General features: G+C 55.3%; 1 protein-coding gene across 14 annotated transcripts in view; it reads right to left on the reverse strand.

Annotated features, from left to right (window-relative positions):
* Positions 1 to 7,481: 7,481 nt before the first annotated feature.
* MAST2 (microtubule associated serine/threonine kinase 2) overlaps positions 7,482 to 22,627 on the reverse strand; it is a 153,518-nt gene continuing 138,372 nt past the window's right edge. For 8 of the 14 annotated variants that reach the window (XM_043963504.1, XM_043963503.1, XM_043963499.1 and 5 more), the window contains 12 exons: positions 21,688 to 21,853; positions 21,300 to 21,401; positions 20,915 to 21,037; positions 18,467 to 18,576; positions 17,276 to 17,430; positions 16,934 to 17,196; positions 16,490 to 16,705; positions 15,815 to 16,041; positions 15,539 to 15,661; positions 13,407 to 13,546; positions 12,919 to 13,124; positions 7,482 to 12,675 (listed from right to left, as the gene is read on the reverse strand). In XM_043963504.1, coding sequence (XP_043819439.1) covers positions 11,126 to 12,675; positions 12,919 to 13,124; positions 13,407 to 13,546; positions 15,539 to 15,661; positions 15,815 to 16,041; positions 16,490 to 16,705; positions 16,934 to 17,196; positions 17,276 to 17,430; positions 18,467 to 18,576; positions 20,915 to 21,037; positions 21,300 to 21,401; positions 21,688 to 21,853 — 3,381 coding nt within the window. In that variant the 3' untranslated portion in view covers positions 7,482 to 11,125. The remainder of the gene's footprint in view (positions 12,676 to 12,918; positions 13,125 to 13,406; positions 13,547 to 15,538; positions 15,662 to 15,814; positions 16,042 to 16,489; positions 16,706 to 16,933; positions 17,197 to 17,275; positions 17,431 to 18,466; positions 18,577 to 20,914; positions 21,038 to 21,299; positions 21,402 to 21,687; positions 21,854 to 22,627) is intronic. The other 6 variants (XM_043963506.1, XM_043963505.1, XM_043963500.1 and 3 more) reach the window with 3 other exon arrangements.

Here is a 22,627-nt window from a genome sequence, read left to right on the forward strand (position 1 = left end):
CTTCCAAACTTCCACCATCTTCCCAGACATCCAGACTCCCAACCTGGGGAACACTTGGGCTGGTCCTGCTCACTCCCACTCCCACCACATAGTCAATCTGTTGCCTTTTTCCTTTCTGTCTTCACAAGATCCGTCATCCATGTCCCTCTCACCAACATCTTAGTTCAGGCCCCCTGTCATCTCAGGCCTGGACTGTTGCAATAATTGCCTTCTATCTGGTCTCTCCCTAACTGCAGGCTCTTCCCACTGGCTCCATCATCCACTCGGCTGCCCAAGTGCACATGTGACCTTGTCAATGCCCCGCTCAAGGTTCCGCCGCTCCCCGATGCCACCAATGTACAAACTCCTGGCATTTAAAACTTTAGAATCTAACTCCAATGTGTCTTTGCTGACACCTCCCATTATTCCCCTCATGTGCTCCGTGTTCCAGTCAAACTGACCTACATACTCCCTGTACGTGGCCTTCCATCCCCCAGCTAGCCCTCATGCCCAGAGTGCTTTTCCTTCTAACCTCTGGCTCTTAGACTCCCGAGTGGCCTTCAAGGCTCATCTCCCAAGCATTTCCCTGTCATAACTGTCATTCCTATGTGATAGTAGTCTTGGGGCAGCTTTGCAACATCATGGATAGAGCCCCATGCCTGAAGTCAGAAAGACATGACTTCAAATCCAGCCTCAGATACTAACTGTGTGACCCCGAGCCAGTTACTTAACTCTGCCTCAGTTTCCCCATCTGTAAGATGAGCTGGAGAAGGAATGGCAAACCACTCCAGTAGCTTTACCAAGAAAACCCCCAATGGAGTCACAAAGAGCTGGAAATGACTGAAATGACTGAACAATGGTGGCCTGTCCTATGAGGGAATGGCCCTAGGAGCATGTGCAATGGACTCACATGGATGCTCGGTGAGCTTGCTTCTGAAGAGCATGTTCCCTTCTGAGTCTGTACAGAGATTCAGTGACTGTATGCTGCCCACTTACTGCATGGTGCAAGACAAGTCCCTTGGACTGGCTACTACATTGGGACTGAGGGTGCCTTCAAAAGTCACTAATGGAACAAACAAAAAATAAACAAACAACAAAACAAAACAAAAGTCACTAATTGGCCAAAATGAGCTCTCCTTTTTTTCTGGTTGTGTCCAAAGGAGGAAGAGGAAATGGTGTAAGCCTCCAGGTAGGCAGAGATTGGGCTGGTGGAATACAGCCTAGGAAGAAATCAATCTAGGAGCTGAGACACCATAAGCTACCATAAGGGACTGGCTGTGCTGCATTCGGGGGTGAATTGGTGGGATGGATGCTTTGTAGCAGGATACTTTAAGTTTGATCTCACTCTCCCCAGGGGACTAGGGTTGTCGAAGAGAGAGAATGCCCCTGCTTGAGGGCTGTGTTAGTACCTCTGTTCTTGCTGTTACCTTCTCAGGAAATATCTGTTTGCAGGAGCTAATTGATGTTAACTGGCTAAATTGATTCTGGGATGCTAATCCCTGAATTGATCAATGATAGAAAGAAGATCTTAACTGACCTTGGTGATTGACATAGGAAGGAACACACTGGATTGAGAAATTAACATGATAGCATTAGGGAAAACCCCATAAGCCTTTAGGCTTTCCCTTAGATTCTAGAGGGAAGATGTAGCCAGCTGTATTCTGGGGGACCCTGCCTACCAGTGTATGAGTGCAAGTTGGAATAAGGACTCCCAGTGTTTATAAAGGTTCATCTCTGTATTTTGGGGGGTGGGGGATGGGGCAGTGTGGGTTAAGTGACTTGCCCAGGGTCACACAGCTAGTAAGTGTCAAGTGTCTGAGGCCAGATTTAAACTCAGGTTCTCCTGAATCCAGGGCTCGTGCTTTATCCACTACAACACCTAGCTGCCCCGCTTCAGTCACTTACTACCACTATGACCCTGCCCAAGTCACTTAACATCTTATAAAGTTTTTCCTGCCATCAAACCTAAATTGGTCTCTTTGCTATTTCCCTCATAGTTCTTTTTTTTTTTTTTAAGTGAGGCAATTGGGGTTAAGTGACTTGCCCAGGGTCACACAGCTAGTAAGTGTTAAGTGTCTGAGGCCAGATTTGAACTCAGGTACTCCTGACTCCAGGGCCGGTGCTCTATCCACTGCGCCACCTAGCTGCCCTCCCTCATAGTTCTTGGTTCTTGCTTCTTCCTTCTGGAACCAAACAGAATATGTCTAATCCAGCCTTTCACATACTTGTGAATGACTGTCATGTCCCCCTTGAGACACCTCTTCTCCAGGGCAGCCATCCCCAATTCCTTCAGATGATCCTCATATGACATGAATGTAAGTCCCTTCATCATGTCGTCTCCTCCTGATGGTCGCCAGTTTATCAATGTCCTTCCTAAATCGTGGTGCCCAGAAGCAGACACAATATTCCTGATGACCATCCCTATTTCTGGAAGTGCTGCTCCTCTCAAAGAATTCCGATGTCCCATGAGCTTTTTTGATACCTTGTAGATTCATATTGAGCTCAGATCTTTTTTTCAGAACACCTGCTGTCTCTCCACGCCTCCCCCATCTTATTTTTATTTTTTTTTAAGTGAGGCAATTGGGGTTAAGTGACTTGCCCAGGGTCACACAGCTAGTACGTGTTAAGTGACTGAGGCTGGATTTGAACTCAGGTACTCCTGACTCCAGGGCTGGTGCTCTATCCACTGCACCATCTAGCTGCCCCTCTCCCCCATCTTATACTAGTGGGATTTTTTTGGCTAGTACAAGACTTAATTTCAATTAATATCCTTTCAAGACTATCGCTGACACATACTGTGTTAGCTATTTTTCCTAGCTTGGTGTCCCACAAAAATTTAATGAGCACACTGTCTATGCCTTTATATAAGTCATGAAAATGTTGTTCATCCTTCGCTCTCCATGACGTCACGAGGGCAATGTCTTGACTCGTGAGTCAATTGGGTTTAAGTAAGGCAGAGCCACACAAAATCACCAGGCTCACTCTCTCCTCCAGAGTCATCAGATTCCAGGGGTGGGACAAAAGTCAGATTTCTTTCACGAAACCTGTCCAACATGTGCTAGTGTCCTTCCTACCTTGAAATAGCAACAGTTAGCCTGTCTTTAACATTTTAACAGTTTACAAAGCACTTTACAAATATCTCATTTTATTCTCATGACAACTCTGGTAGGTGCTATTATTAACCCCATTTTACAGATAAGGAAACTGAGGCTGGCAAAAGGTTAAGTGATTTATCCGGGGTCACATAGCGAGTAAGTGCCTGAGGCAATTTTTGAACTCAGGTCTTTCTGACTCCAAGTCTAGCATTTTATCTACCTTTTATCTAGTTTGTATTTATTTGCTTTATATTTATTCTGCATATATTTTTATATGTATTTGCTGTCTTCTCCCCCCTCCCTTCCCCATCCCATCACCTCCTGAAAGAAATATCCAAATTGAAAATTCCATAAACATTCTAGACAAAATCCAGAGGTTCCAGGTCAGAGAAAAAGTACTTCATGCAGCCAGAAAGAAAGAATTCAATGAAGGATGAATTCAGTGAAGTCAGGATCACACATGATTTAGCAGCCCACCACCATAAAGGAGTTTGGCTTACCATATTACAGAAGGCAAAACAGACAGGCTCACTCTCATCTGAACTATTCAAAAAAAGAACACACACACACATAGACTTGGGCACAGAAATTCATTTCACTCAACAGCGAAATGGGGATCAGGGAGAAAGGGGAACTAAAGCAAGGGGAGGCTAAGGAAGGGATTAATCATAAATAAAACAAACTAAGAATGTGCAAAAATATTTACAGCAGCTCTCTTTGTGGTGGCAAAGAAATGGAAATTGAGGAGATGCCCATCAGCTCCCTCCTTCCCATCTTCCAAGCTGTTCTTGGTTAGAAGATTATTTCAGCACACTCTTCTGTGGGTTTTGCTGCTCCAGGCATTGTCCTATGGCATTATTTTAATGTTTTTTTGGAGCGATTGTGTCATGAGTTCGAGCAAAGAGATGCCCATCAACTGGGAAATGGCAGAACAAGCTGTAGTGTATGACTGTGTTGGAGTTACTGTAAGAAATGATGAAGGGGAGGGTGCAGCTAGGTGGTGCAGTGGATAAAGCACCAACCCTGGATTCAGGAGGACCTGAGTTCAAATTGGGCCTCAGAGGGGGCAGCTAGGTGATATAGTGGATAAAGCACTGGCCCTGGATTCAGGAGGACCTGAGTTCAAATCCAACCTCAGACACTTGACACTTACTACCTGTGTGTGACCTTGGGCAAGTCACTTAACCCTCATTGCCCTGAAAAACAACAAAAAAAAAGACAAAAAACAAATCAGGCCTCAGACACTTGACACTTACCAGCTGTGTGACCCTGGGCAAGTCACTTAACCCTTACTGCCCCGCAAAAACGAAAAAAGAAAAGAAAAAACAAGAAGCATTTATTAAACACCTACCAGGGGCCAAGCCCAGTGCCAGGTCCTGGTGACAAAAAATTAAAAAGAAGACAGTCCCTGGCCTCTAGAAGGTTACATCCTACTGCAGAGGTAGTAGGAGTGGGAGTGGAGGACAATACGGGGACAGAAGTGAGTAAATGCACAAGATTAACCAGGCTCTAACATTTTGAGAGTACGTGCCTGCTAATAACTGGGAAAAAACAGGACAGGCCTCATGGAGGAGGTGCCATCTAAGCTGGATTTCCTGGGGAAGGAGAGAGAGAGGAGGGAGGGAAGAGGGAGGAAGGAGGGAAAGAGGAAGGGAAGAGGGAGGAGGGAAGAAGGGAAGGAGGAAGGAGGAAGGGAGGAGGAAGGAGGGAGGGAAGATGGAGGGAGAAGGAAGAAGAGATGAGGGAGGAGGGAAGAAATAGGGAGGGAGGAGGGAGAAAGGGAGGGAGGAGGGAAAAGGGGGGAGGAGGGAAAAGGGGGGAGGAGGGAGGGAGGAGTGCACAGAGTTCAGAGAGGCAGGAAAGGGAACATTATGTCTAGGGGCTCACAAAGAAGCCAATTAGCCTAGAATAGAGGGCATAAGAAGGCAGTCATATGAAACATCGCTTTAGCTTTTACTGTTTTTCTTTGCCAACTTTAGGCATCTGAGAAGAGCATCAAGGGTGTAGTTGCTTGGAAGGGGCATTTAACATAATGACCATTGCTTAAGGTAATTCTAGTGTCCTGCCATGGGGTGGGAGCATTTAGAGATGCTCCTATCTTTGGACAAAGATACAGGAAGAAATGAGAGCAGAAGAAACAGGCTGGGGTCACTCGGGTGGCACCTGTCCAAGGCCCCTTGGTGGCCAGCAGGGCTGTGGCTAATTCACGGTTCAAAGGACACTGAAAAGCCTATATAAGGTACTCACTGGCTATGCCAAGGCCAGATGGGGTCCCATCTTGTGGCTTTCCACAAGCCAACTTGCTAAGCTAAGACAGAGATTGTCTCCCATCCCTTACCTTTAAGATAAAAATATTTGAGGGGTGATAGCCCACCTGTAGAGTCTATATTGCCTTTGTGGAAAAATCAGTAGCAGAAGGACAGGGGCAAGTTAGTGAGTTTCCTCACCTTGGCAAGAGCAGAATGAAGGTCAGTTGCAGGGTTTTAAAGTTCACCCCATGGATTTCATTTTCCCCATCTCCATAAGGTATCTGGAGGCGTGAGGAGGGCCCTAGTGCTCTGTTAGTATGCATTAGGGCTGTGCTGGAGCAAGCTTGAACCGGACTGTGCAATCTGATTGTTAAATTTTCAGTGCGATCATTTACACCTCTGAAATTGGCACATGCAACAAAGCAGGGTTGGATTCATTATTTTGTTGATTCTTTACACTTAGAGTGATGAAGGAAATGTTAATACTGCACATTAAAATTGTTTGGTTTGGGTTTTTTTGTTTTGGTTTGGTTTGGTTTTTTTTTGCGGGGCAATGAGGGTTAAGTGACTTGCCCAGGGTCACATAGCTAATAAAGTGTCGAGTGTCTGAAGCTGAATCCAGGGCCAGTGCTTTATCCACTGTGCCACCTAGCTGCCCCAATGCACATTAAATTTTCTTTCTTTTTTGGGGGGGGGGGCGGGGCAACGGGGGTTAAGTGACTTGCCCAGGGTCACACAGCTGGTAATTGTCAAGTGTCTGAGGCCAGATTTGAACTCAGGTCCTCCTGAATCCAGGGCCAGTGCTCTATCCACTGCGCCACCTAGCCACCCCCGCACATTAAATTTTAAAGGGTGTTAGAGGCACATTGCCCCACCCCTATCCCTGGAGAGCAGGTTGTTAAACATTTACCAGTATACTCTTTAGCATTCATTCTGTTCTCTCATCTGTGTATGTCATCTTTTGAGGTCATGTAAAATTGGGAGGTAGATAGAACGAATGGCAACAAGATGAGAGCACATACATTCAAACCTGTCAACTAGAAGAAAATCAGAATTTAGGCATTAATGGGAAAAACTGGGAGGTGCAGGGACCTGGGCAAATTTATCTGCATTAGGGAGGCTGGGTCCTGCTCTTGCCTGCAGGAGCTGGAGCGTGAGCTCAGACCGCCACCTGGTGGCTCACAGGGAGACTGCACCCACCTCTGCCTTTTAGTGGTAATAGAAAAAAAGCAGGGGTGTCAGAAGGCAACCCCTGTCTGTTTACAGAATTAAGGCTGGAAATAGAGGGGAACTCGATTGTGGAGACCCTCGAGTGCCAGGCTGAGCAGTCTGTATCTTATCCCAGAGGCACTAGGGAACTGTTGAAGAATTTATAGGAATGTCAGTTTAGGTGCTGCTAGGACAGATTGGAAAGGGAAGGGAGTGGGAATGCAGAGAGCGATTAAGAGACTGACACAATAGTCCAGAAGAGATGTGGGTGAAGGCTTGGACTGTGAGTGGAGGTCTGTTAATGATGGTATCTAGCATTTATATAGTTTTAAGGTTTGCAAAGCAACTTTACAAACATATCATTTGATCCTCACACAAACTGAGTCGTAGATATTTTTATTATTATCTCCATTTTACAGATGGGGAAACTGAGGCAGGAAGCGGTTAAGTGACTTGTGCAGAATTACCCAGCTACTATTTGAAGCTGCATTTTAATTTACTGCTTATAATGTCATCCCTCAGCGAGGTGGCAGGAGGTCGGGGCTGACCTCAGAGAGTCTGAACGGTCTTCTGTTCCCTGTACCAGTCCTCTGGTGAGCCCCATGATGGAGAAAGGAAACCAGTGGAGTCCTATCTCTAAAAGTCTCTAAAAGTCATTTTGCTCGCCTGCAGGCTGTTAGAACAGCAAGCTTTGCAGTCATTTAAAATCTGCCATCTATTAACTCGAGCCCTTCCCCACAGCTCTATGTGTGACCTGGTTTGTCCCACTCAGATTCCCCACCAACCGGGACAGGAAATTGGAATCTTTAATAAACGTTGTCCAAACGCTGTTCTCTGAAAAACTTTTCTCCTGCCCTTTTTTTGGATCCACATTAACCCCCCCCCAAAAGTCATTTCCCCCAAATGTTTGACAGTTTATAACACAATTTAAGAACAATAATTCAACAAGTTTACAAGTAAAACACATTTATTTGAACATACATAAATCCACAGAGGGACCTGCAGCTCTCAGAAGTTCCCACCCACACTCACTCATTGGGGGCTAGCACAGATGATGGGGTTCCACTGGGAGAGTCTTACAATCACAGCTTTTTCGGGACGAATTTACATACTACTGGGATTCCAAGCTATTCTGTTGAACCAGGTCCCCCGGCCACCCATACGACTTGCCTTTCTGAGGGATAATCTAATTATTATATATTAAGCTACTATCACCATACAAAAATGACACCTTAGGAGCAGGAGGCTACTGGGGGGAGGGGGAACAGCGTTCTCGGTTTGGCAGCTCTTTCTGGGTCCCAGCTCAGGGCAATACCCCCCAACACCACACAAGGAGGAATGCCTCTGCCAAGGTGTGTTTGCAAGGATGGGCGAGTGTTCTTGGGCAGGTTCTGTGGATCTCAGGGCCCAGGAAACAACTGTACACAGTGCTTGACAATGAGATAAAAGGATCCTGCAACCCTAAGGAGCTTAGAAGGTAAACCCCAGGAGAGCAGGGGCCCTCGTGTCAGGCAGAAAGGAAGCTCGCCAATGCTTCCCGCCTGAGCGCCACTCCTCACTGCTCAGGATCTGAGGAACCTCTGTTCCCTCCATCCTGGCCGATGGCCCAAGCCTGGGATCCCAAGCCTCCCATGGGGGACCACAAGCTGGAAGAACTCGGTGGGCCACTGAGTGAAGACTGAGAAAAGCAGACTCCAAAGAGTCCTGAACCACTTGTTCACGGCCCACTCTCACTCCTTCGGCTCCATTCCCACACGCTGTCTAGACTTGGCCCAATGGCTGGCCCCAGCCTCCTGCCCTGCCTGAAGCCGCCCCTGGGTCCTAACCATGGCTCCGTGTTTCTATAAGAAACATCCTCCTCCATCACGGAAGGTGCAGACACCACATACAGACTCTGGCACCACCGTCCCCATGGACTGCATGAAGTGACAGAACACAGAGTGGTTGAATCACACCCCCCCGGACACAGAGGTTGGAACAGTTGGTAAGGTGAGGAGAGAGCAATTCTCCAGAGATCTTGAGGAGACACCAAAGGTAGCAGCAGAGGATGCACAATCTCAAGTATTATTATTATTATTTGGAGGCAATCAGGGTTAAGTGACTTGCCCAGGGTCACACAGCTAGTGTCCAAGACCGGATTTGAACTCAGGTCCTCTCGACTCCAGGGCCATTGTTCTTTCCGCTGCACCACCTAGCTGCCCCAATCTCAAGTATTATTTAAAAAAAAAAAAAAAGACCACTGAGTGATTAACAGATGCCCAAGTGCACGTCTACTTTTCTGTCTCCAGATTGGAGGTCACCTTTGATCACCAGGGGCTCAAAGAGGAGCATTCAGGCTTCCACAAGCAACAGGTCACAGTGGACACCCCTGCCCCTCTCCTCTGGCTGAAAGTTGCAGAAAATCCAAAACCTTGTGGTGCCAATTACTGTCCAGTGTCCATGCATTTGCACAGGTTGTCTCCTATGCCTGGAATTCCCTTTTCTTTTGCTTCTGCCTCATGGAATCCCCCCTTTCCCACTAAAGCCATGTGTCCTGGCTCCCTAAAACCCTGCACCCCCATTCAAATGGGAGACCCTTGAGAGCAGAACAGCTTCACATCTATCTCCATCCCTGGCCCTTGGCACAGTGCCTAGCCCATAGGCAGGCACTGCATAAATAAAAAAGGCAACATGGCATAGCGGATAGAGGCCCTGGCTAGGAATTAGGGAGACTGGAGCTCACCACCTGCCTCCCAGTTGTCAGCTGTGACACAGGGGCAAGCCACCACCTCACTGGGCACGTGGATGAAGAAGGGGGTGGAGTCAAGGGGCACCTTGCAGAACAGGAGCAAGCCTGTCCCACGAGTCTCGGGACACTTCCCACGTCCTGGAGGAGGTCCAGCCTCGGGTCCTGTCTGGACGCCTGCCTGTGCATGACGCCATTCCCTGGACTGTGGCTGAACCTCCTCCCCCAGCCCTGTGGTTATTCCAGGGTGGGGCCTAACCATCCACATGGGACAAGGCCAGACCAAGATGCACCTGCACGTCTTGGGCTAACACTCTACTGGGCCCAGAAAGATGGGAGGAAGGGAGGAGGAAGAGAATGGGCCAGAGGCTTTGGGGAAATTGCCGAGTCTGTTTATGGACTCCATATTGCTTTTTTTTCTAGGGTGCACACAGCAACAAGTCAGACGAGTCTCAGAACTGGGATGGAGGGCAATGGGGAGGCGAGGATGGGGGTGGGGGGGACACTGCAGCACACAACACAAAGGAATATGTGGGAGAAGGGAGAGGCCAAGAGTGGCATCGGGTCACCCAGTGGGCAAGGGATTCCCTTCTGATTGTCGAGAGAGCTTCCCTGGGGTGAGACGATGGGGATGGGGTTTGGTCTGCACCACTGGTGTGGCCCCAGCGATCACGTCCTGGTGTGCTTCACAGTTACCTGCTCCCTCAGCCCCTAATTTGTGAGCTCCGTTGGGGCAGGGATGTATCTCTTCCTCACTTCCCACTTTCCCCAGGGCTTTGCCCCTAAGAGGCACTTCATGTATGAGGTGGCCCTCCCGGGAAAGCTCTCGGGTCACTAGGCCCCCTCCTCACACCACTAGAACACCTTTCCCCACCCTCTGGAGCTCGGCGTTCTCAACCTTGACCTCAGGGTAGGGTGCTTCAAAGTCCTGCTTTTCGGCCAACCGGGGACAGTCCCAGGATCCTTAGAAAGCTACGTCTGGTTACTCTGGGGTCCTGACCCTGAAGCCCCTCCAGCCTCCCTTCCTTACCCTCCCCGCCCATCTCCATCTCCTAGGCCTAAGCACTAGGGTCGCAGGAAGCCTTGCTGGCTTGCATACAGAAAAAACAATTTTATTTCACAGAAGTGTGGACAGCCCCAAGCAGGTGGATGAAAGGAGATCAGTGGGCAGCCTGAGGGGCCGGAGAGGCAGTCTAGCATCACCAGGCAGCACACACACCAGATCCCTGCTCCCAGCAAGAGGCAGGGCCTTATTTGATCCTTACAGCTGGGGGCTGCCGCCACCCCCTCCCCATCCCTCTTCCTTCCTAAGAGAACAATGTCTTCACTGCAGTTTTTGCTTCAGTCCAGATCCCCCCACCCCCACCGGCACCCCGCCTTCCCCTTGGCCCCCAACACCCTCTCTTGCTGAGAGCTGGGGGCCCCGGGCCCTACTACCATCTTTCCCATAAGCCTCCTTAGAGGCTCAGACAACCCAGGCTCACCCTGAGAGACAAATCCAGTCAGGAAGACCACCTTCTCTTTCCCCACAGCCTGCATTTCCCCCACCCAAGTGCCTGCAGCTGGCTCTTGGGATATGGGAGAGGCTTCCTGGCCTTGGCCCAGTGAGAAGCCGCTGCTTTCCCTTCCTCCATCCCTGGGGCTTCCCGTCACTGCCTGTGGCCACTGTCACCCAGCATGCCCAACCAGCTCAGTGCCACATCCTGAGACTACAGCCACAAGCCTGGCTCTGGTGGCCGGAGCTGATGGGGCCACATGGGCCCCAGGGCCCCCCATTCTCCCTGCTCCCCACAGAGATAGTGGCACACCAGTCATTTCCACAAGCATATATTACACAGGCAGGAGGGACGGGGGGCCCGGGCCAGCAACTACGTTCTTCTCAGAAGGTCGTCATGAGCCAGGGCACAGTCGTGTGGTTCATGCAGGGCTCTCCCTGGCACAGTCTCCTCACGCCCAGGGGGCTGCAGATGCCCCTTGCACTGAGGGGCCTGCTTGCTGTCACCAGCAGCATCAGGCACCTTGGCACTACCCAAAGCTAGCTCCTCCTCTGCCCAGGGGCGCTTGGGCTCCCAAGGTGGGCAAGGGGCAGGGCTGAGGCTAGGGCCGAGATAGGCTGGGGACTGGGAAGGGCTGCCGAGCTGTGTGGCCTGGGGCGGCCTAGGCTTGGAGGGCCCCTCTAGCTTGGACCCAGGCTGAAGGCTCAGGGTGGCTTGGGATGAGACTGTGTCCCAGCCATACCCTCCCTGAGGCAGGGTGGGCCCCTGCAGGGGCAAAGGCCAAAGCTGGATAGGGCCTGAGCTGCTCTCGGGGGCTTGCTCTGGGGGTGGACCAGGACAGAGGAGGGGGCTGGTGGGGAGTGGACTCCCTGATGGCCAAGGGCAAAGTGCTGTAAGTGCTGGCTGGGAACAGGTCTGGGCCTGCCTGTCACCACGGGGGAGTGTGGGCTCTGTGGAGGCTGCCCCCCAAGAATCCCCCAAATTTGAGGGGCCCTGGGGAGACCCCTGGGCACCAGAGGAACTCAGGAGTGCCTGGGTCTCGTCAGACACCGGTGCGGGCACAGTGCCCGAGGCAGCTTCATCAGCCGGTGTCCTCACAGGGGTGCCAGGGCTGGCTGCAGAGGGCCGGGCCCTGGGCCAAAGGGCCTGGGGCACACAGGGCTTTTCTTTGGCACTCTCTTGGGCCCCGTGAGCAGGCAGGAACTTGCCTAAGTCCCCTCCTTCTGGGGTTGCCCGGGGCAGGGCCCGGCGTGGCCCCTGTCCTTGTCCATCCTGGCTGTTCTCAGAGCCGTCATCATCCGTGTCCTCCTCGTCCTCTGAGGAGTCCACCTCACGGATGGCCTCCTGCTTCTGCAAGGCCTCCCGGCGCTCAGCACGGTCATGCCGGATGGTGCCCAGGCTGCGAGTGGCTGCCTTGGCCAATGGTGCCTTGTCCCCTGGCTCCCCGGGCAGCACCAGCTCCTTCTTGACCTCACAGGGGGGCAGATCCAGGCTTGGCTTGCGTGAGGCAGACAGCTTCTTCTCCGAGGCCCCCAGGACCGCCCCCAGCTTCTCAGCTGACTGGACCCTCTTGAGGAGCGGGGAGCGTGGTGGCTCAGCACTTTTGGGCCTTGAGATCTGCCGGCCCAGGGGTGGAGAGGAGTGCAGCTTCCCCGGGAAGGCCGCGGGGCTGCCGGTCAGGGCGTGGCCAGGCAGAGGAGATGGAGAGCGCTGGGGGGACGTGGCCTGCGGGGTGGGTGATGGAGTGTGTGCCAGGGGGGACAGGGGGATGCTGCCTGCTGACTTGCGCCTTGGGGAGCGGTACTGCCGCTGCAGCTTGGGGGCCAGGCCGTGGAGGGAACTGGGGCGGATGTGACCAGAGCTGGCTGGGGAGTTGGGGACGCTGGAGCTGGGCGAGCTGCTTTGGGAAGAATTTCCCCCTACTTTGGAGAAAGAAAAAGCAAGAGCCTCAGAACCAAGAGGGACCCAGGGAGGAGCCCCCCACCCCCGGCTCCTGCTCAGGGCTCTGCTCCCCACCCACCAACCCGGGCTCAGGATGCTGCGACGGGGTCTCTGGTGCCAGTTTCTAACCCAGCCTAGTCCCAGACCCCTGCTGAGGGGAGGACCTAGAGACAGAGGCCTCCAGGGCCGGTGGCCCCTTCAGGGGAAGCTCACATCACAGGTACCTGAATGTGAGGCCTCGGGGGCCCCTCGGTAGCCCTGGGTTGGAGAACGCGGAGCCAGGCTGTGGCTGTGGCTGTGCCCATGAGTGGGGGATCCAGGTCCACTCTCTCCAGAGGACAGGGAGCGGCTGAGAGATGACAGGCTGCGGCTTGTGTGCAGCAGGGACGACTGCTTGGTGATCTTCCGGAACAGGGAGCCCCTCTTCCTGCTGCCAAGAGAAGGGCCACAATGCTGCAGGGGGCTATAGGTGTGCATATGGGGACCAGGGTAGAGAGTGCATGCATGTGTGCACACGCGTGTGTCTAGAGGCTGCGTGCCCAGGCCAAGAGAAGGGCCACAATGCTGTGGGGAGGTGTAGACACGTGTATGGGGCCCAGGGCCTGGAGGTGGCACATGCACATGTTTGTGTCTAGGGGCTGCGTGCCCAGGCCTGAGGCAGACAGGCCCGCACCAAGGACAGACCCTCCTGGGGGGCCCAGGCCTCACCCACCTCTCAGGCCCGTCCTTGGCCCTGCTCTTCCTGTCTCTTCGTGCCATCTTGGACCTGTGGCTGCCCTTGCGTGCAGGGCCCACCCTGATGGATGTATTCTCAAAGGGCGTTGTCGAGATGGAGACCTTGTTTCCACTCTGCTGGGCATAAGGACAGGGCAGGTCAGTCAGCAGCAGCCTTGACTCTGGCACCAACAGCACAGCCAAAGGGAAGAAAGTCCCTAACAGATCTGGATCAGAGCTGGGGGGCCTCAGAGATTATCTGACACAGCCCCTTCACATCAGGGAAGGAGAAACTGAGGCCCCCAAAGGAAAAATGACTGACCCAAGTCATACCGACAGCCCAAGCAGGCCGGGTGTGCCGAGTGTGCCCACTCCCTGCCTTGCCCCTGGCTGCCTCCCAACATTGGGAGGCCATCACACCCAGGGGGCCACAAGGAGATGGCTGTGATCAGAAGTGGCGCGATGGTCCTGCCACCCTCGGCCTGGATCAGAGCACACATCTGGGGCATGCTGGAGGAGATGGGAATGTGGGGCCGCAGAAGAAGCGGGGCGGCCGCGTCCAGGGTCTGCAGGGCGGTCAGGGGGACAGGCTGGACACAATAACACTGCCTGAAGGTCTCGGACACTAGCACTAGAGGGTGAAATGACTATCAGGGCTCACTGAAGGCCGTGTGCGGAGGAGAAGAGCCGACTCGGCAGCGACAGCTGCCTAACAAGGGGGCGTCTGAGAACGGTCCAATTTGGAAGTGTGGGTCAGGCCTCCACACACAGGCCCAGCCACCCCTGGCCAGAGGCAGCATTTCCTCAGTGTCTTGCTTGGGAGGACTCCCTGTGCCCATCCCCCAGGTGAGGGACCGCGGCCATAGAGAAGGAAGGAGAAGACTAAGAGCCGAGACCCCCTGAAGTTCACAAGAGACAAAGTGCGAGAAAGGAGCCAGGAGGGCAGCCTCCAGCATCTCGCCACCAAGAAGAGGGAACCTCACAAGGATCATTGTGGCTCCTGAAGAGCACATCCCCTTCCAAAGAGACAGGTGAGGGAAAAGGCCAGGGAGCAGTGTGCTCACGTCTTCCCTCATGAGGAAATGCAGGCCTTAGAGGGGAGGAAGTACGAGGCAGAGCACAGGGGAAGGCCGAAGGAGGGGGAGCAGAAATGATTTTGCAGCTGCAGTAGACTACAGACCACCCAGGCAGAAAAAGGAAACAGATGAAGTCCAGCCAACGGCTCAGGAGCACCAGTGCTGAAGGGCGCTCTAACATGGCTCCATTCTTCAGAAGAGGGAGCGTCCGTAAGGGGAAAGTCTGTTCTGGACCTGAGTCTGGCCAGCAGAAAGGAACCAGGCTGGAAGGGAGGGCATCTCGGGGATGTGACCCCTCCCTCGACATGTGGTCAAAGAGAACAGTGGAAAACTGCTGGAGAAATACTTCTAGGAAAATAATGCCCTGCACTGAAACCTTTTCTCTCCTTTACCAAAAGCCTAGATATCTCTAAAGGGGAAAGGGATTTAAACTGAGGGAGAATCTGTTGTCCCTAAAGACAGAATTAGGGCAGTGAGCTCTGTGATGGAGCAGAGCCCAAACTATGGGAAAACCCAGGTCTCCAGGAAGGTTTTAGGACAGCCTCCCTCCTCATCCTGGTGCCCCAACTTGGATGCACAACGAGCCCGGAAGAGTCCACCTGTCACCCACATCTGGCTTCAAGGCTGAGTCACATCGTGGGGTTTTGTGGATTGTTTGGGAAGACGACAGATTCGCTTGAAAAAAGGTCCGAGTCAGAGAAAGTGCTTCGCAGAGGCCTCCCTCCCCGCTATCTCTCGTCCCTCTGTGTCTGCCTCTGTGTGTCTGTGTCTTTCAGCCGAGATGCTCAGAAAAGTTCATTGGGATAACTGATGAATTGTCTCTGGGAGGCTGATGCCCCTCAGGCAGAGGGCAGCATAGTGTGGCACTCTAGATCTGACGAAAGCAGACTTCACCAGGTTCAAAGAAAAGATGGGGGTATCCTGGGAGCCAAAGTACAGAGCTTCACAGGAGCCAGCCCACTCCCCTGGTGGCCTGGTGCCCTCCCCCCAAAAGCTCCGCGAGGCCCTGGGTGCCTGGTACAGCCAGCCTGCACCACCCGAGGCCCTTCCTCACCTTCAGGATCAACTCCACCACCTCCGTGTGCACCAGCCCGTGCACGGGCTCGCCATTGACGTGTGTGATGAGGTCGCCCTCCCGCAGTCCTGCCTCGCTGGCTGGGCCCCCATCCTCCACGTGCTATGTCCAAGAAGAGACCAGCTCTGAGCACTTCCCAGCTTCATTCTCTCTGGGGGCCCCCTCTCTACCATCATCGCCAGGTCTCCTGATGCTGTGGCATGGCTAAGGCTGCCCCGGTCACTCCCTCTTCCCAGCCAGCCCACACAGACATACCCAAACCATGTGGTGCACGGTGTAAACATCAGTGTCACCCATGTAGACCCGGATGGCTCGCAAGGTGAAGCCGTACTTCTTGGCAGCCCGGTGAATGACGATGGGCGGTTTCAGGTGACCGATGGCCGGAGAGAAGTCTCTGCTCGGGGACGAGTCCCGAGACGAAGGGTTGGATGACTGGGAGTGGGGGGACATCGGGCTGGCCAAGGGGGAGCATCCATGGTGGTCTGGAGCAGAGACACGGGCCTGATGAGCCAACTCCCGGCCCATCCCAGCTCATCCCCCCAACCCGGGCAGACCCGATACCCATAGGCCGTAACTGCTACCACCTGCCCCAGGGCCCTCCCTGTGCACAGACACACACACACGGGCACATATTTCATCTACACTGAAGAAGACAAAAAGGAAACATCATCTGTAATCTGTGAAGTGGGTCCTAACCTGCCCCAGGAAGGCACTGAGCCTCTGCAGTCAATCCCACAGACTCGAGGTGTAGCAGGGTGTCCAGCCTGTGCAGGCCCCGGGCTCTCAGCCCCCATGATACACAGTCATAACACTCGCATTCTCCTGTGACCCAGAGATGCACGCGCACACACACACACACACACACACACACCTCTCCAGACACACAGAGAAGAGCCGCTGGGCTGGCCCCAGACCCTGGGCCTCCCTCACCTGAGGGGATGAGAAGTGACAGGGCGGTGGCCGAGGCCGATTTGATGACTTTGTTGGTGGGCCTGGGGGTGCGCTTGTCTCCGGACTCCCCAGACAACAAGCGGTGGCGAGCCCGCCGCACGGCCAGATCACTGATGGCCTTGGGCGTGGAGGTCTCCAGGCCCTCGTGGCTGTTCCGGCGGCCTTGCTGGGCACAGATACTCACAGGACTCCCGCCTACAGGGGCAGCAGGGAGAGATTAGAAGCCCCCAGTGAAGCCTGGTGATCTGAAATTCCCACCGGACACCAGAGCGGCTGGGCTGAGCTTGGGGACAGAGTGTCTCAGGAGCCTCTGCTAAGCTGCTTCCTATCCCTCCCCCAACCACGGGGCAGTTCTGATGGGTGCCCCAGCCCCCCAAAAGATGCTGACGTTTCAGGAGGTCACTGAGGGAGGTAGCACTGCACCTGGCTCCTTGTCCCCCTGGGCCTTCTGCTCTCCCAGCTGTTCAGGGCTGGACCCAGGGCCGCCCTCTCTGGGCTGCGGAGTCAGGAACGCCGGGCCCTCTGTCAGCTGCTGGCTCTGCCGGGGGCTGCTGCCAGCCTCATCCAATGCGTCTGGGAAGCGGGGGACGTCCAGTGCCCCCGAACAGCGCCGCCGCGCCCCAAGAGGGGGGCTGGAGTCGCTCTCCGTGTGGGAGGACTCGGACGCGGAGAGCCGCTTCCGCAGTCTGGAGGGGAGAAGGGAAGCTGGCTGCGGGGGTCCTCCCTCCCGGGCCCTGCCTCCCCCTCCTAGGCCCCCACACTCACATCTCAGGGGAGCCGATCACCCAGCCCCGGTCTTTGCCCTTGAGGCCGCTGAGCCCGTCCAACTTGTCGTCCTTCTCCTCACTGAAGCTGCGCTTGGTGGGGGGCGGGGCCCTGCGTTCCTCACGCAGGGAGAGCCTCTCCAGGCTGCTGTACACCTGGAGTGGGTAGGCAGGTGGAAAAGGGCTCAGGCTGGGGGCGGGACAAGGGCCAAAGGCAGGCCCGGCGGGTAAGCTGACCAAGGATGGCACTGCCCAGACCCAGCAGGCAGAGATCAGGGGACGGGAGGCTGGGACGGCAGAGCCTGCAGCCGAGAAGGTCGAACAGGGGAGGGAGAAGAGGGTGCTCTCTGCACAGCACCTCCGCTGCTTCTGCTGGGAAGGAAGGGGCAGAGGCGGCGGTGCCATCTGGGCACAGGGGCTGGCCCGGAATGGCTAGTAGAGAGGGTAGGCCGCTATCACGTGTGAATGCAAGGAGTGCTTGCATCAGGGAGGGCCAGGGTGAGCGCATGACTCTCCACAGGAGCGTGCATCCAGACAAGGAGCCGCGAAGATGGGGAGGAGACACACACCAGGGACATGGGGGTGATGCCGGGACAAGGGGCCGAGGCTTCCAGGGAAGCTGGGAGACTAAGACTGAACTGGTCAACCAAGGAGGGAGGCAGGGGATGAATGGGCAGGGACTGGGGGCTGAGGTCCAGAAGATGATGGAGGACAGGAGGCTGTGCTCAGAGCTCTGGATCACTGAGGTGGCATTGATTTGGGGAGTGACCATCGCCAAGGGTGGTGGAGAGGGGGATGGAGGATCTGATGGACAGGGACTGGGGAGTGTTGGGGGGGACACCAACACATACACTGAAGCCCCCAAGTACAAAACCAGGGCTTGGGGGGGAAGAGAGCCACGGCCCACTCAGGTACACGCCCAGTCTCTAAGGGTCCCCGCAGCTCTAAACCCGCCCCAGGAGGCCCAAGTTTCCAGAGTGGCTCAGAGCCAGGCCACAGCTCTCCCCACCCCAGAGACAGATGCTGCCGGCCTGGAGCCACGTCAGGCAGGTCCTTCCTTTTCCCTCCAGCTTTTCCTGTCCCACCACCAGGCTCGAAGCCCCTTCTGGTGCCTTCTGGGCACCCAAGCCCATCTCCCACTGGCCTGGGATGGCCAGCCCCAGACCCTCTGGAGACGCCCCAACCCCCATACCTTGCTAAACCTCGGGGAGCATGACGAGAACTGACGGATTTCCACGTGGTCATCATCGTTGGCATCATCCTCATCCTCTGAATCTACATGCCGGTACCGTTCTGAGCGAGCTGGGATGGACACATGGATGGGTGAGGCTGAGGAAGTGGTCGGGCCTCCTGGCAGGGGCCGCTGGCCTGGGCCGGTCTGGGAGGCCAGCTCCTAGGCACCCAGAGCCCCAGGGTGGGGGGCACTTTGGGTTCTGACCTTATCACATCCTGCTGCAAACAAGTGTCCCTGCGCATTGTTGGGGGACGGGGGTGCAAGTTCTAAGTGTTGGCTGACTGGAGCTTAGATGGGGAGAGGGGGTCTGATTACCCAATGTGCCTGGCTGGGCATGAGGCCTCACTCTGGGTAGGCTTCATGGTGGGATGGGCAGAGGAAGCAGGGAGGTCACTGGGCACTCAGTGGGGCCAGAATCCAGGAGAGGAGAAAGCCTGGCATGCAGGGTCTGCCTCACAGCTCTCACGCTTCCTAGGCACACTCCCCTGAGCTGCCCCCACCTCATGCATAAAACAGCTAATGCCCACATGGGGAATGGTGAGAGAAGAGCTCGTGGCCTGAGCGGGCCCAGATGAATGACATTCTTGGGCCCCCAAAGAGCCGGCCACAGGGCTGAAGGCTGGCTCACCACCAGAGGAAGGAGAAACGAGAGGGGCCCAATCGTCCCAGAAGGGAAGAGAACCAAGCCTGGAAACTAGAGCCAGGGAGCATGACTATAAAGGGTGGTCCAGAAGCCAGGGATCCCCGAGAGCCCACGGGGCTCACGAAGGCCAGGCCACACCCAGCATAAGAGAAGTGTGCTGCGGGGCAGCTAGGTGGCGCAGTGGATACAGCACCAGCCCTGGAGTCAGGAGTACCTGAGTTCAAATCTGGCCTCAGACACTTAACACTTACTAGCTGTGTGACCCTGAGCAAGTCACTTAACCCCAATTGCCTCACTTTAAAAAAAAAAAAAAAGAAGAGAAGTGTGCTGCGGACACTGGAGGCCCAGGTGTCAGTGCAGGGCTGGACAAAGCGCGGCACGCTGGGACAGGCTCACGCCCGATTCCTGATGGCCGCCTGGGAAGGAGGTCTCCAGGGGAAGGCCCCGGGGACTGCGCTCGGCCCAGCACCGTCCCAATGCCTGGCAGAGGGACTTCGAGGGCCAGCTCAGCAGCCTGGCCCACCCCACGGTTGGAGCTGATCTAGCAAACCAGAGTCAGGATCCAGAGGGGCCTTGGCAGGACCCCGAGAACTAGTCCGGACGAAGAAGATGAAATTCAACAGGGATGGGCACCAAGCCTTGCACTCGGGCCCCCACCAGGAACACTGTGGTGAGTCCTGGGAGCCCTGATCGGGGGGCAGCGGGCAGGGTCACGGCTGGCTGAGCCCAGGCCATGTTAGGGTTTACTCTAGACAAGCCCTGAGGAGACAGGGGAGCCGGAGGGCCAGGACAAACTGCCCCCAAGGGCGGATGTGGGCTGTGGAGGGAGGGGGGAAGGTCTGGGGCCCAACGCCCTTTGCTGGGTCTACCATCACACTTCCCTTTCTGCTGCCTCGGCCCAGATGCTGCTGAGCTCCTGCCAACTCTCAAATTCTGGGATCCCGTCAACACAGGGACAGGAATCCTTGGGCTGGCCAAGCTGTAACTCGGGAAGGGCCTCTAGGACTGGAGAAATGGAGAGTATGGGAGCTCTGGCGCCCCCAGATCTCCTCAGCAAGGAACCCCCCCCCCCCCCAACCAACAACCAACACAGTTCACACACGGTCCAGGAACGAGGAGCACTTCTGGGAGTCTCCCGAGGCCAGAAGCGGGAGGGGGTGGTGAGCCCAGGCCTCCCCACCGTCCCAGCCCAGCGTGCCTCCCTAGGCAGCCCAGAAAACAGCAAGAAGCAGGAGAGGGAAGCCAAGCTACAGAGAGCTTGGGAAGAGGCCCAGCAAGGCCCCATCTGGAAGTCACTGTGGATGCCTGCCGTCACCGAGACCAGAGGTCTATTGGGCCTCTAGCCCTGACTAGCTGTGGGAGCCTGGGCAAGTCCCTTCACCTTTGCTGCCTCAGTTTCTCCAGCTGTCAAGTGGAGATAACAGAGCTATTGTGAGTGAGGATGGGGTGGGATCAGGTCTGTAAAGGGATGTGTAAACCTTGCAGGTCGTGTAAGCGCTAGTTACCAGCAGCTGTAGTCAGTACTATTGTCACCATTACCACCACTGCCCTCACTGCCCCCCTGGTTCTCTGCTGAAGGCTTTCAAGACCTGCCAAGAGAAGGGACCAAGCCCTCGGCCTGCCTCTCCGGCCTCGGACGCAGGCTCAGAGGGACAGCTGGGCCACAATCACATCTCCAATCGCCGGGCTGAAGGGGGGATGACGCAAGCCCCTGCACCCCTGGACCAGATACGGGCTGGGGCACCAAGGCCTCACTCTCTTACTGTCAAAGTAGCTCGTGTCATCCTCCGACTCCAGCTGGGGAATGAACTCGGCCTTCTGACGCAGCAGGCCCGTCCAGTCCAGGTCCTTGAAGAAACGATGCTGCCTCACCTCGCTGGCACTGCCTGCAAAGGGGGTGGTGTGGGGAAGGGAGAGGGAACAGGCACAGTCTCAGGACCAGGGCAGAAAGCAGGAGAAGCTGGGCCAGGAAGGAGAGGCCAGGGAGTCTGCGGGCCTGGGCCTGGGCCTGACCAGGAGAGCCCATGCCCCAAGCTGACGGGTCCGTGTGGTCCATGAGACAAGTGGCCTTGTGGCTGGAGTCTGCCGGCACAACCCTTTCCTGATGCTAACTCACTGCCCAGCCCCCGGCTGTTACCTGTAACCTACCTGTGCCCATCCTTTCCAAGGGGTTCTGGTGAAGCAGCTTGGAGGTGAGGTCCTGAGCATCAGGAGGAAGGGCATCGTCACCTTCCGGCCATGCAATCTCATCTGAGGGGAAGAGGAACGGTGACGTGTGGGCGGGGGGCACGGAGCAGTGAGGGGAGGCAGGAGGCTGGAGGCAAAAGGTGGGTCCCAAATGGGTGCACCCACCCTTGGTCTCCCCCGCCCTCCCACAGACTGGCTGCCCAGCCTTCAGCCCTGGCCCAGGCCACCTCCCACACCCCACCCCAATCCTGCTCCTGCTCTCCTGCGCCAGCTAGAAGCCAGGGAGCATGCCCAGGGGCTGTGGCTGTGCTCGGCCCCCCTGTCCCGCACTGCACGGCCCAGAACCTACCACTGATCACTTGTCCAAACAGCTCCTCTGGAGTGTCCCCGAAGAAAGGGACACAGCCCACGAGGAATTCGTAGAGGATGATACCCATGGCCCACCAATCCACAGGCTTCCCGTAGCCCTGCCTCAGGATCACCTCGGGAGCGATGTACTCGGGGGTCCCACATACCTGGGCAGAGGAAGGAGAGGCACCATCATGGTTCTCACCATCATCGTTGTAATGGGGCTCAGAGGCACAGTGGTTTTCCCAGGTCACGCAGCCAGTGAATGACTTGAGTTCAAATCCTGGCTATGTGACCCTGGGCAAGTGACCGACCCTCTGCCGGCCTGTCTCTTCATCTGTAAAATGAGCATAACACTGACCTCCCAGATTCTTGTGAGCAGATGGTGAGACCACATGTAAAACATGGGGCAAACCTTCAGGTGCTCTCCCAATGTTGGCTCCTCCTTCTCAGCTCAAAACCAGCTCATCCTTCCCGACTCCATTCCCAGGTGAGCTAAGAGCCCGGTGCCCCCTGCCCCACTGTTTCTGTAGCAAACGTGTTGGGTACCTGCAGGACAGGCCCCCTCACCCACAGCTGGAGGGTATATGGGGCTGGGTCCTGCACTGGGGTCAGGGGGCCTGGGTTCTAATCCTGCCTTTCCTCAAAGTCGCTGAGGAACTGTGGGCAAGTCACTTCCCCATCTAGGACACTGGACCACTTGGTGCCTAAGCTAACTCCAGCTCCCACACTCCCTAAGTCTACCAAGGTTTGCATAATATCTGCCAACTTCGGGTAGCATGGGGGAGGGGGAGGGAGAGAATGAGGAGGGAGGGGGCAGTATGGGTTCTGACACTGATCCCTCAGGGCACCCCCTCTCTGCACTGGGATCAGGTTCTAGCCTCTAAGCAGGCTCTTTGTTCTGGCGTCCTGCTTGCTAGCTACTGGCCATCTACCCCATG

Source organism: Dromiciops gliroides, chromosome 4 (genome assembly GCF_019393635.1).
Source record: "Dromiciops gliroides isolate mDroGli1 chromosome 4, mDroGli1.pri, whole genome shotgun sequence".
NCBI lineage: Eukaryota > Metazoa > Chordata > Mammalia > Microbiotheria > Microbiotheriidae > Dromiciops > Dromiciops gliroides.